The 14,304-nt window shown below is 35.8% G+C and overlaps 2 protein-coding genes across 5 annotated transcripts in view; one reads left to right on the top strand and one right to left on the bottom strand.

The window, feature by feature from the left end:
• Nucleotides 1–315: 315 nt before the first annotated feature.
• cdk5 (cyclin dependent kinase 5) lies at nucleotides 316–8,560 on the top strand. Its single transcript, XM_085254038.1, has 12 exons — nucleotides 316–682; nucleotides 1,022–1,110; nucleotides 1,229–1,296; nucleotides 1,387–1,447; nucleotides 1,527–1,583; nucleotides 1,702–1,797; nucleotides 2,238–2,312; nucleotides 3,777–3,873; nucleotides 4,572–4,641; nucleotides 4,796–4,856; nucleotides 4,953–5,033; nucleotides 6,331–8,560. Exons 1-12 carry the CDS (start codon nucleotides 646–648, stop codon nucleotides 6,415–6,417), a joined length of 879 nt encoding a protein of 292 aa, XP_085110164.1. The 5' UTR covers nucleotides 316–645; the 3' UTR covers nucleotides 6,418–8,560.
• Nucleotides 8,561–10,333: 1,773 nt separating this feature from the next.
• The window catches only part of asic1c (acid-sensing (proton-gated) ion channel 1c), a 42,333-nt gene continuing 38,362 nt past the window's right edge, over nucleotides 10,334–14,304 (bottom strand). For all 4 annotated transcript variants that reach the window (XM_085255223.1, XM_085255221.1, XM_085255220.1 and 1 more), the window contains one exon: nucleotides 10,334–13,413. In XM_085255223.1, coding sequence (XP_085111349.1) covers nucleotides 13,335–13,413 — 79 coding nt within the window. In that variant the 3' untranslated portion in view covers nucleotides 10,334–13,334. The remainder of the gene's footprint in view (nucleotides 13,414–14,304) is intronic.

Here is a 14,304-nt window from a genome sequence, read left to right on the forward strand (position 1 = left end):
ATTGCAGCTGTATGTGCTGACATATTCTTTTGTAATAATAAACAATAGCAATCAGTATTCCGAACAATGGGCTTGTTTGCTGATCACATCACAAAGGACATAAAATTAATCGCCTTAAAGTTGTGTTTACATCACTACACATATATATTAGGCCATATTGGAAGTCTACTGAAGAAATGAACAGTCTCACAACTTCCTAGAATACATTTGCACTTTAAGATTATGTTAGTAATGATCGCCCCAGATAATCACATCTCTACCATGTTCATATTATCACTTTGTCTGCAGCAACACCTCTGTGAATGAGCCATCTTTAATGAGCTTTAATGCTATTATGGATTACTTTACTTTTGTACATAAACTTGCGTTTTACACGATTTTCACAAATGATGTTTTTTAAGGACACGAAATTCTGCTTGTTAAAATGCTGTTCATTATAGCAGATTAGTTTCAAGGTTGCTGTAATTCGACTTTCAGCCTGTAGATGACAAACAAGACATGCTCGGCTGCAATCCGAAGAGCAGCAGCATAGTAGACAGATTTAAGCTAACGCTAGCTACAATAACATTTTCTTTTCACCCCAATTTGGGGTGTTGTCATTCGTTGGTTTTTTAACGTATTCGAGGCTGGCTTCACTGGCCAAACATGCAGAAATATGAAAAGCTTGAAAAAATCGGGGAGGGTAAGTTTCAGACTTTCGTTTTGGTTAATTTCGCAAGGTTGATATTAGTTAGCCTAGCATGCTAATGTAGCATTCATGCAGGTCGAAGGCTAAAGTTAGCTAATCTGTAAGCAATATGTATTCGTTGATGTATGCCCCAGTTAACCACATGGAAACATTGCGAGTTTTTACTCGCACTAGTATGTGCTAGTAACAGTGCCAGTCCGAAGAGCTCTGCCTTCCACTTTTACTATATTAACGCTAGCTAACGGTGGGCATGTAGCGAGCTAATATTAGGACCCCTTAGCTGTGCCCATTCATCGGGATATGTGGTTTAAATAAATTTTGTCTGCTCCATAGGTACGTATGGGACCGTTTTTAAGGCAAAAAACAGGGAAACCCATGAAATTGTGGCTTTGAAAAGGGTCAGGTTGGACGACGACGACGAGGTTTGTTCTTTATAAAATGATATGAGAGTCACAGTGTTTGTTAGCTAGTGGTTAGCAGGCTAGTACTAAATGGAAGCTGTTTGTTTTGTTTTATTAAATTTTAAAAATAATCTTTTAGGGGGTGCCTAGTTCTGCTCTGAGAGAAATTTGTCTTCTGAAGGAACTGAAACATAAAAACATTGTCAGGTAAGTCTGACAGAAGAGCTGAATGCCTCCAGTTTGCATGTAACCCTGATGTCAACAAACACCAACAGAATATTATTTTGCCTTTTTTAGACTACATGACGTTTTGCACAGTGACAAGAAGTTAACCTTGGTTTTTGAATACTGTGATCAGGTGAGTTGATCACCCCTAAAACGCACTATATCTTAATATGTACCTTCTGAGGCTAATATGTCTCTCTTCTCTGCTGCAGGATTTGAAGAAGTATTTCGACAGCTGCAACGGGGATCTAGATCCTGAAACTGTGAAGGTGAGACATAAACATGAAGAGCATTTAAACTATGTAAACCTGACTGCTTAAAAGCCTGATTTTGCTTAAAATTTCAAATTAACTCCATATTGTTGATGCTGTTTGTTTTCCTGTACAGTCATTCATGTACCAGCTGTTGAAAGGCCTTGCTTTCTGTCACAGTCGAAATGTTCTTCATAGAGATCTGAAGCCGCAGAATCTCCTCATCAACAGAGTGAGTGTTTAGGTGCATTTGGACTTGATGGCTGATAAACATTCATTGCTGTGTGGACTCCATCAGTATACTATTTCTTTAAAGTGAAAACTAAGTGAGATGAACACTGGTTTTCTTTGTGAAAACAAGCACCACTGAGTTTATCATTGAGATTCTGTGTAATATCTTTTGTTTTGAAGTTCATTCATTTGAGCACTGCAGCTTACTAGTGTCTTAGTTTACCACGTGTGATACAGAGATTGCATTCACGGGGCGACGATGAAATGATAATATACATAATATAATTCAAAAGCAGTGGGATTTAGAATAAATAAAAAAAAACAAAGGTTTTTATATCAAAATTTTGTTAGATTGACTCAGGGAGGTGATAATGTGGATACAGACATGTATCCATTTATATGCTTTGATAATTATAGTAAGAATTGTTTATCTGTCTGTAGAACGGAGAGCTGAAGCTGGCTGACTTTGGTTTGGCTCGAGCTTTTGGAATTCCTGTGAGGTGTTACTCAGCAGAGGTAGGTTATACATCATTAATGCAGAAGGTAATAACAGCTCACTGCTTTAAACTAAAGACATATGACCAGTGTTAAAAGCACAATTTTTGGCACCTGCTGTGTCTAAAGAGAGGACAACTTATTTTTAATGTTGTGTAAACTAATGGTGTAAGAATACTTTAAAGCTGGCTTTCCAAGAAGTATTGGTATCCAAAAGGTTAACAATCTTATGATGAAACATACTATCTCAGTTTTTAAAACAAAACCACTCTTCCTGAGTAAAATGAAAGCTTCCAGCTTTGTTTGAGAAGTGCACTGACCTAATTACCTTAAGATCTAAATATAAAAGGGAGCCAGAATATAGCACAGTATTTACATCTAACCAGTAGATTCCCTTCAACTTTTTCAGTGTTTTATTTCGTTTTTAAAATGTGCTTTCTTTGCAGTCTCTCATGTGCACACAGTTAAGGTCGTCAAGTTGTTTCTTTTATCTTCAAATTAATTTGTTTAATTAATGATGAAATGGAGTGACGCATGTCTCAGCATGTGGGTGTTTGATTTTTGTTATTGCTAAAGCTTTGAGAGAAATGACGGGCGAGGCTTACCTAAAAACCTGGCAAACGATTCTCATGGGGATTTTGACCCAGGTTGATGCTGCTGATCTGAAAATGTAATAAACAGAAAATCTAGTGGAGACCTGAGTTTGAAGCATTGAGATTTTAAAATATCATTTACATTTAAGAGGATGTATTGCTCTGTGGCTTCCACAGTTGCTTCTTGTTACATCGACATACTATATAATATACATAGTACGAGCAGCTTAAACGTAGTATAGGGTTTGTTTTGTTTTTTTTAAGTTTTTACTTTATCCACAATACTATTCAGCTAACCCTTATAAGCTTATAAGCCAGTTTTATCATATTTAGAAGCAAGGACTTAACAACACTGTACTTTTTTCATTTGTCGTAGTTGAAAAACTTGAAATCCTTTTCTAGCTGGAAGCTCTACAAGTATAAGTTTTATAAAAAGAAAAGTTAGTAGTTGTTTTGTAGCAGGTAGTCATGTTTAGTAATTTGCACAACAATTACTAAGGTGAACTTTTGCACTTTTTAAACTGAAGCATAGTCACTTGCAGTCAGCCCACACATTTGCTCTGAAAAGTGGAATTTTTCTATAATTGCATTTGATTTTCTTTTTTTTGTCCTTTTTACTCCTGCGGTGCCCTCCAGGCGACTCATTTTCATAAGTCCTTGGAAAAATTAGTGTGTGACACAGCAGCAGCTTTTTAAAATGCCAACAAGTTGTGGTGGAAAGCAGAGGGAGATTTAAATATGCCATTCAGTATTAGTAACAGTGTTGCCAAAGTAATTTCTTTGTGAAACACACCAAATGTAAAACCCACCTCAGAGAGCCATCATTATGCCCAACATTTATTTTAAGATTAGTCTGGTTGTGATAATATATTTTGTTTTGATTTGTTTTTAGGTGGTGACATTGTGGTATCGGCCTCCGGACGTGCTGTTTGGAGCCAAACTTTACTCTACCTCTATCGACATGTGGTCTGCTGGATGCATATTTGCAGGTCTGTGTGTGTGGTTTGTGGAATCAAATGAGGATAAAATTAAACAAGTAATCCAATAATTTGGTGCTGGGTGGTAAGACCACAAATGTATCTCTTTTTAGGATTCTGGTAGTTTCATATTATTTTACAGTATTATTAATATTTAAAGTATTACTTTTGAAGGTTCCAGTTCAGGTCACAGTGTGAGCAGGTGACCATAAGCTACAAAGTTAAATACAGCAGCCTGGATTCAACTCCAACCCAAAGGCCTTTGAAGTCTATGCAGAAATAGTGTCATTGTCCTTCGTACATATAAATAAACAGAATGTTTATATTGTACAATAAGAGGCTAATATGGATGGCTTGTTTTTTCCATTCATAAATAAAAATCAATATTTTAATAAGATAAAAATATCTTTACTTTACTATGTAAAGTAAAGCTCTTACTTTATCAATAAAGTAACAAAATAATTGATGTAATACTATATACAAGTAATAAATGTGCAAACAAAGATTTAAGTTAAAGAGTTGCCGCTTGTCCCTGCTCTCTCCCCCTGCTTTCTTGTCTAGTCTTCTTTAAAGTCACTCAACATTTAAGTAAACAGTCATATTGTGTAGTGGTTGAGGCCAGCATCTTTAAAGGATAGTTAGTTGGTTTTTTGTGTTCATGTTTTGAATGGTAACTTAATTTGATGCCATTTATTTAATTTTTTTTCCAGAGCTGGCTAATGCTGGAAGGCCTTTATTCCCCGGGAATGATGTGGATGACCAGTTGAAAAGAATTTTCAGATATCCTTTCCATGCTAATGCAGTACCTTCTGACGATATACAGTTTGGTGTGTGGGTCTCTGGTTTGTTCGGGCAGAACTACTCATATTTAAATTATTTATGAACAGCAAGTCTTAAAAGTAATGTTAAAAGTTTGTCTTTAACTGCTCTGTACATTGTTGGGAACACCAACTGAAGAACAGTGGCCAACAATGACAAAACTCCCAGATTACAAGGTAGTTTTTTTGATGTCATTTCTTTGTAAAACTTCCAGTGCATTGAGCTTTTACTGAATTGTTTTTATTCTTTACAAACTCTTTTTCTTCCTTTAGCCATATCCCATGTATCCTGCCACCACCTCACTGGTTAATGTGGTCCCTAAATTAAGTAGCACAGGACGGGATCTACTTCAGGTACTCTAAAACAAATTTGCGCAATATTTGAGTAGCTACAGTAAAATAATGGAAATCTGTTATTGTAGCTGGGTTATTCCATCTAAAATCATTGTGGGCCTTCTGCTCAGTCACCTCCGGTTTGCTGAAAAACTTTAGACAACTTTTAGTAAAGTTTTACTTGATAATTTTCAGATTGGTGTTTTGTGTGTGTGTGTGTGTGTGTTTTTGTGTTTTTGTTCTTGTTGTATTTTTTCCACCCCAATTTTGAAAAATGATTGGTCCAATTCTAGCATGTTTTTTTTTTTCTTTTCACATGTTGAAATATGTTGCAATATTTGGACGTGAATATGTTAACAAAAAAATGCAAAATTATATATATAAATATTGCAATTCTTACAATGGTCATCATGAGGATAGCATGATCCCTGTTTGCCTGTTGCAGTCACGGCTGGGTTAGAGGGTAAGGGTCTTGTATCAGACTACCCTAACCATATTGTTCCATGTGGACACAGCAACTTGGCCTTGCAAGGCTCCTCACATGAAATGAGCTATTAATCCCTTCTTTATCACTCCTAATTATGCTGCTATATTAATTTCTATGAACAAAATCTTTTGCAATTATAGTTTATGCATTTTTTATTGCCTCTTAGTACATTTTAAACTAAATCTGACTCCTTCATGGCAATGTGCATGCCTGCAAAGTGGGTTGCGAAAATGCAAAAATAAGCCTATATTTAACAAAATTATTTTCTCAGTTATAATTAGAGTACCCCCTGGAAACCCCAGAATTTTTTGTATTTAGATTAGACTGTCTAGTGACATTTTTGTGGTGTAACTTGTCACATTTGCTCGATGACAAAATTGGTTTATTTTTGTGACAAAAGAATTTCATGTTTATTTTCCATTACTGTGAAAAACATCTACATAACATTAAAAAATTGTCACTCGATGTCTTTTGCAATAATATATTTTTTAGTATATGCTCAAATATGATACCTTTTATTTTAATTTTGACTAGCAAATATTCAATAATTTGTTTTTATAGTAAAGGAGGCCAGTGAAAATTTTAAACTATTTGATAGTTTTTAGATATGTTAAAATGGCCTTGGATTCCAAAGTGTTGGGGGAAAAATGCAGGAAGTGGGTAGGCAGAATAATTAAAAAGAATAAATAAATAAAAAATGAAAAAAAAAAAAGCAAAAAATGTTTAAAAAATGTGATGATTTGAGATGGATTAGCCCAGCTAAAAGTTTTGCTGTAGGAAATCTGATGCTGCTAATCACTAATTTAAAATCTATCCTTTGATCTCACCCAGAACCTGTTGAAATGTAATCCTGTCCAGAGGATCTCTGCAGAAGAGGCCTTACAGCATCCTTACTTTGCTGATTTCTGCCCACCATAAATGCTTAACTGCCTCTCGATAAACGTCAGCTGCCAGAATCAACCATCCCCGCTCTCTTTTGGGACTTCAGGAAAAATTCAAAACAAGGCAAATCCCTCACTGGATTTTCAAACACTCCCCCTGCTATTCATTCTGTTGTGCCTCTGTGAGGAACAAAGTCCTAGTGTCGCTGCAAGGATTTATTAGCTTCTTTTAAGTTGAAAGCCTATTTTTAATTTGGCACATACACACTTTCCAGTTAATTGGCACAAATGTGGGACGACGTTGGACCGCATAAACCTTATACGTGTGAAAGCGGTATATCATAATTAAAAATGGCCCTTAGAATCTGTGGTAATCTCATTTGGTGAATTCACTTTGAATAACTACAATTTTAGTGCAGTACAGTAGCCCCTAAAAAGCCTTTGTAAATATATTGTTTCTATTATGTTTTTGTTTTCAAAGCAGATTTGAAGTCTTATCATTTGTAGAGGTTTTGATGCCAGTTCCAATATTTATATCTGAAAGTTTTCAATATGTGATGGTATATTGACCACCTGAATCTGGTTATTAAAACATATGGCTGAGACGTGTGGACAGACTAATTTAATGGTGGCGTTCTAAATGATCTCATACTCTTATGTGGCATGTCTGTACAGCTGTTTACCTATTAGCCATCATATATACATTTACTGATTTAATATTTTTAACACATTCCAGAGGCCACTGATGCTACAGAGCTTCCGTTTACGATTAGACTGCATTAATAGATTTGTGGGCTTTAGAGTCATGCTATTCATTTGAAAATGATTAAGGCATAAGTCAATGTTTTTGTAACACAAGCTTTCAAAAAGCTTCCGTGGGGGCTTCCTGAATATTAATATGTCATTTGGTAATAATCAAAGGGAAATGGGAATTCCCCCCAGTTAAAAGCTAAATTTAATTACCTTAATCACTCTTTTTACTCATTAGGTAATGCTAGCTGTTAATCAGACTTAACTGTAAGTGTATCTGTTGAATAAATGAGCCTTTTTTCCTACAGCTAGTACCAAATTAAAAACTGACTGGCAACAATGTAGAAAACAGTGAGACAATTAGAGACCGTTTTGATTACTTGGGCTGTACGCACTTTTGCGTTTTCTGATATTTTACATACCAACGCTAAAACTCATTTTCCAATTACCTATTACAAGATTTTTGGATAGCACGAGAGGCTAACTGATCATTTCTGTTTCTCAGGCTTTTATTCTCTCATTTTGTATTTATCTTTTGTGCACTTTGTGATAGTTTTATTTCCGATTGTTTAGTTGTCGTTACCTTAAAATACGTTGAACACTGACAGCCAGGATTATACCAATTAACAGTAAATGGGCTAATATATATGTGTGTTAATGACTAGTGGACCATTGTTGAACATTTTTATTTGTTTTTTACATTTCTATCACCATGACACTAACACTTTTCTCAAATGCTTTTCTAACAGTTGTTAAAAATGGAAAAACAAACCCAGATAATCTGCTGATAATCTGTATTTTTGCGTAATAACTGTTTTTGCACCATTAACTGTTTCCATTTCAGTTACTTAATAACATGGTTAACAGCTCGCAGTATTATTTTGCTTATGATTGTTACAGAGCTTCTAGTCATCCCATAGAAATCATCCATAATGAGCTGTGTTTGAAGTAGCTGTCTTAATAGGAAAGGGGTTCATTTTCTTTTCGCTGATGTAAAACAAAAAAATTGATGCATGTATTTATTAATGATGGAATATCCACTTTTTAATTATTATTATTTTTAAATGTAGCACACTTTCATTTAGTACAAAAACTCTTTGAATGAACTGAGTATGCTCCAGTCTGTGTTTTGCAGGCTATTTTTAGGATTTTCAAATGTTTGAAGGTTGTGTGGGCGTGTGGATTAAGTTATAATGAAAAAAACAAAACATGTTTTCACTCATCCACTTGTATTGACAGAACATTTGCAGAACATTTACCATTTAAACGGCTTAAAATTGAATTTGAACGATGAGTGGATTTTGCACTTTGTCTAGTCTCTGCTTTTGCTGGTAGACTGTGGGGCAAATGTTTTATGTATATTTCAGCTGATAAGACTCAGTATTCAGTAAAGTCAACATAAATACAAGTTTGCTTTGATTTAAAATGAATTTCCTGCTTGATTATTCAGTAATTTGGGGGGGAGGAGCATGTCATTTTGTGCACAGTTATTGACAGAGTGATCCTATAGCAGTGCACACCTTAGATGAGAAGACGTTACAATCATCTATAATGAAAATCACTGGACAGTAGAACTAAATACATGTTATTCAGTGCTGTATACTTCTCATGTTCTTCTGCTGCCACGCTTCTAATATATAGTCCAATAAATTTTGGAGGCAAATATGAAAGAACTCCAGCCTATATCAAAACCACACATTAATAATGCAATACTGCATTATACAATAAAATAATATTTTGCATAATCAGTGCCACTTAAGGTAAATTTGGTTATAATGCTGATGTTCGTAAAGGTTGAAATACATTTTGCAGTTTTTCTACATTTTCTTGTAGATTCCATGTGTTGAAACGGGTTTCTTTATGTCTCACCTTGTACATCACTGAGGTTTAAAAAGAGTGCAATTCCACCCTCCAGACACACGAATAATTATTTTTACTCTCCAAATAATTGTGATTGATTTCACACACAATGGACAGGAGTGTGGGTATAATAATTATACAGTAAGGTCCATAATTTCTTGGACAAACATAATTTTTGTAGTTTTGCCTCTTCACACCGTCACAGCGGCATCTAAATCAATCAATAAAGGCTCTCAGCTTTAATTCAAGTTGTTTTTTAAAGTTTTGCGTGAACTGTTTACGAATTACAGCTATTTTTATACACAGTCCCCATTTTTAGAGGGTGAAAATTAATTGGACAGTTGACTGACGAGCTGTTTCTTTGCCAGGTGAGGCCTGTTCACCTGTTATTTAAAGATAAAGGAAACAAACATGATATCAGTAGTTAATTTAAAGTTTTGTATCGTAGGTTACTGTAATTGTAAATCTGAAGCTCAAGTGAGGGACATCATCATTAGGCTGAAAAACAAACCTTTCAGAGAGACCAAATCAACAGTTAGCTATGTTCTTAAAACGAATGATTGGATTGGCCAACAAGGGTACAAACCATTGGTTACACTCAAGAACAAGAAGGCTAGATTAGGCTTTGCCAGAAAACCACTAGAGCCTGCACAGTTCCAGAAAACAACCTTTAATCACTTAAATCCAAGGTTAACTTGAACGTGAGATCTGATCTCAACCTAAGGGAGCATCCTTTTCAGTTATGAAATACAAAGAATGCAGAGAGATGCACAAACTGAATAAAACATAAATAAATGGCACAGACTAGACTTCAGGCAGTCACCGAATCCAGATGAGTTTCATCTAAGTGCTAAAAACAATCATTAAAATGATGATAGTGTGTGCAATTACTGATATCCTATGAAAAAACTAGGGTCTAAAAATGGCTGTAATTTCTCAACAGCTAATGTAAAACTTTTGTTGCAGAGAAAGTCTGCACTTCAATCACATATTATAACAGTTAATGGGGAAACTTTCTCTAAAATCCCTTGAATTAAAACTGGAAACTTCTATTGTGTGATTTAAAATGCACTGTGATAGAGTACAGAGGCAAAACAACTACTATCATATTACCACTAGTGGTAAAAAAAAAAACAAAAAACCCTCCTTTGCAGTATTTATTCTCCTTTGTTACCCGTTTAGAATATTCTGTTGTGCTTTAGCTTCACTGTAGACTTTATCAGGTTTATTTAAGCTGGATGTTACCTTTTTTTGCTGGCACATAACATCCTCTGTAAGTATTGTTTAAAAAGCAAACAAACATCCAATACAGTTTTATTTAAAACTGACTACGTTACACATAGTTAAGTGTGTTAACTATTTAATGTACAGCTTAGAGTTAAAATCACATATCTACAATAAAATGCACATATAGCATATAGAGCCAGATGAAACAACTTCTTGTTCTCCAGGTGTGTGTGTATGTGTGTGTGTGTCTATGTGTGTGTTGGCACAGGAAAATCTTTGTTACCTGTAAGAACCTGTCTTAAAGGCACATTTTAGTTTGATTTCAAGCCACACAGTTTAATCAAGCCACAAAAACTATTCTTCTGTGTATTGCACAGTCCCAAGCCTGGTTAGAGGAGGATTCTTACATCATAATGTAATCATAATATCCAGGACATTGTAGTGCAGGATGTGGAGAACGCTGTTTTGATTCATCTGACTCCAAAGAAAATACGCTTTGAACAGTACAAAGTGAATAGCATAGCTAATATTACATTAATAGATCAGAGATAATAGGAATACACATGCAAGGAAGAAAATGGGTGATGTGCTGTAAATTATTAGGATAAAATCAATCAAATTCAGGTATTTGGTGGCAGAAATATATAGTGAACTTTTTTTTCTACTTGGCCATAACTATGCTGTAAATATCCATGAAAGATTAGTTAATGAGAATAAATAGTTAAGGAATATTTTCTGCCAGCTCAGATACACTCTACTGCTTCTTTGACTGGTAGTAAGGCAGGGGGTGGGGCGAGAGAGAGGTAAAGCCTTCATATCTCCACAGTTTGCGGTAATGTTGGGTCACTTGTAGCCCAGCAGCATCACACACACACTCAAAATCATCATGGCAATACAGCATCAGAGGAGGATCATTGTGTAACATGAATTGGCATCTGCGTCTCTTATTGAGTTCATGATGGTTTATTTGTCATATCATACATCATTGTTGCAGGCGGCAGCTGCTCGGTTTACATCCATCGTAACTGTTTCATACATCACAAACTGATAATTTGGATCCTCAATCAATCTTTTTCTGGTCAGTTTGCTAACAGTGCTGTCTGATTCAGTGCATTTATTGCTCGTAACACAATGCCACTGACTAACCCTTTTTTTCTTAGTGTCTGCTTCCTGAAAGGCAAAAGTTCCATTTGGATTAAGTCCTTCCACAAGGTGCTCTCTGGCTCTGCTTAAATTACCAGTCTTGTTCCTGATAACGCCGGAGCTGTGAGCACACCACATAACAGTGTGTGTAGTTAAATCTAGAGCCACAAAAGGTAGTTACAACGATAGACGCCCAGTCATTGGCTTTCCAGTGATGGCTGATTTCCAAGGGTTTGTGCTTCACATCAACAGTCATCTAATACACAGACAACAGAGTAATAAAGCTACAGAGTTATGAACACCACTCACTTGACTGGCGTTATACATGAAAGTTTCACGAAAAAAAGGTTCCCAGTATTTATAGTACCTACAAATCATAACCGAAATATTTAAATAACACGCTCTGTGTTATTTAAACGAGAAAGGAAGTAGACTGACACGAAGGTTCGAAGAAAAGTTGTGTACATGAGGAGTAAGATGAGTAAATATAGAGTTTATTATACTTGATCATTTATACATCACAAACTGTTATTTGTGACTTATTACATATTCTGTAATCATAATAATAATAATCGTAATAATAATAGGTTACAATGGTAAAATTTTACAATGCATTTCTAATATAAATCAACTGAATGGGGCTGAGGTGCAGTGAGTTGTAGATGTATTGAGGCAAAGTCTCTTGCACCTAATAAAGTCTGCCATCCATGTTGTACTCAAAGACACTTGACGGTCCACCTAGATAGAAAGTCCAAATTCCTTGTGGTGTAAGAACGGATGAAGAAAGATTTTTTTTTGTATTTTAAATTTATATATCTATATTTATATGTATATATGACATGTTTCACATGAGCAATGTAGAATTTCTTCATGGCATTTGATTGTGGGTATTTACAAATTTCTGTCAAGTTTAGGAATGTCACCAGCAAGCCTTTTAAACTCACAGCATTTTCAATAGAGAATAGATTACTATCACAGGGGATTGTGCTGATGAATCTTTAAGACATTGTGATGAAAACAACTGAACTATTAGGAAAGGCAAAAGAAATTCAGATTGTTTCTGTTGGAGTGAATTCAACTGAAAACAGGGCCAGCTTTTATGGGGACAATTTCTGCAGCAACTATATAAAGAAATGGAAATATGACTGAAAATGAAATATAACAGTACAATCAACTGCCTTTTTTTGCCTTCTGACTTCTTTTTTTTTTTTACCCTCACTGTCTTAAAAAAAGCCTAAAGTCAACAAAACCATGTAATTCAGGAGTCTTAAAACAGCATATATACAAATCATCAAGTTCCTCTCGTGTTTCAAAGGTGGGTAAGCACACATGTCTAATTAAAGACAATTTAAAGCCCCATAGTAGCAAAAGGCAACATTCAACACTAGTCTAGTGTTTTAATTCATGTCAACAATCAGCTCATTAAAAGTGGAGCAGATGTCTAAAAGGCTCTTCCGTTAAAACGTGACTGCTATAAGGTCACTCAATACAGCATTGGTTAGATGCTGGAGGCATAACACTGATAAACGCTGCTACACATACAAATCCACATGCGTTTGTTGTTGCTTTTTTTTTAACTAGACTGATTGATGTACATCAATACTAGCACAGCAGTACCACATGACTCATCGCAACACAGTTCAGATTCCTCTTTTTGAACACGTTTATCCTCACGTATTGTATACTCGATAACATAAACAAATCTACTGAATGAAACATGAGTAAATTAACATGGATGCCTTGACATGGCAGTTAAACCTGAGTTGTGTTTTGGAAGTGGTCTCTTTTGTTTCTGATGATAGTATTCTATTTCTATTCAGGCATTGATAAACTGTACTACGCATTTTGTGAGCATACACTCAAGAGCCTTTCTCTGTTAAAATGATTTCACAGTTTGCTGTCAAGTACCCAGATGTTCCACCCCATCCCCAACCCCTGCTTTATGTTGTCAACAAGCAAACTCCTCAAAGTTGCCTATAGTCGGGTGACGAGGTAACATGTTCGGGGTGAATCCGAGACTGTCCGAGTGACTCCGGAGGGTGTCACAGGTGCTCTGCAAGAAACAGAGAGGAGGGGAGGAGGGGAGACGAGTTCAACCGGGTTAAGGGAGGAGCGATGCAGGGAGCGATGATGATGCCGATGATGGAGGAAATAAATGAGCCGCAGGTAAAAAGAGAGCAGCCAATACAATCGTAGAGGGATGCAGAGGGGAGAAAAAACAAACAATGTAACAAGGAGAAATTGATCAAAAACAGGAAAAAATGGGGGAATGATTGTGAATGAAAGGATAATGAATGACAGAAACATATGTGCACAATGATGAGGCAAAGAGTACAACAGATTCAGGGGTTTCGACATCAGCCACATTGCATATGTTTCATATGTAATGAGAAGATAAATTGAGGGGGTAAGATGATGAGGTAAGATGAATGAAAGGAGGGAGAAGAGAAAGAAAACAGCAGATTTTTAGTCCTGGTTTTACACTAGCATGTGTAATTCTGATAGTTATGCAAGTAGTAACATCCACATATGTCTGCATTTTTCGTCATGTACAAAGGCCCTTATTCAGCAGATAACTGCAGATATGTGGATAACAAACACCGGTAGTCCCATCGACAAAGAACCTATCTTTGTGCAAACTCACTGCATGCAGGCCTGCGATAACATCACAAAGTAATGCATCTAGTGATGTTATCTGGCTCGGACCTTCCAATGCATTGCCTCTAAATAGACCTTAGTGCTGCAGGGAAACAAATAGATCTCATGTTGTTCAGAGTTTTGTGCAATTCAATAAATATGTGATATGCTTTCACAGGAGTACACTTTATCCTACGAGGAGAAAAAAAGCATCATTATTCGGTGGAAGGAACAAGTTTTGCAGAGAATAAGATCTTTATGCACTTGGAGAATCCAACCAACTTCAGCCTTCCTTCGGCCCAGCACC

This window comes from Mchenga conophoros, linkage group LG18 (genome assembly GCF_057382185.1).
Source record: "Mchenga conophoros isolate Kocher_MC1m ecotype Shallow Benthic linkage group LG18, M_conophoros_male_GT1.1, whole genome shotgun sequence".
Classification (NCBI taxonomy): domain Eukaryota; kingdom Metazoa; phylum Chordata; class Actinopteri; order Cichliformes; family Cichlidae; genus Mchenga; species Mchenga conophoros.

Bases quoted from the DNA above. Each gene is read 5' to 3' on its own strand.
- cdk5 (XM_085254038.1), top strand. From the start codon at position 646: ATGCAGAAATATGAAAAGCTTGAAAAAATCGGGGAGG. The intron at 1,798-2,237 runs GTGAGTGTTTAG...ATCTGTCTGTAG, and splicing joins AGAATCTCCTCATCAACAGA to AACGGAGAGCTGAAGCTGGC. The intron at 4,642-4,795 runs ATATCCTTTCCA...ACTGCTCTGTAC, and splicing joins CAGTTGAAAAGAATTTTCAG to ATTGTTGGGAACACCAACTG.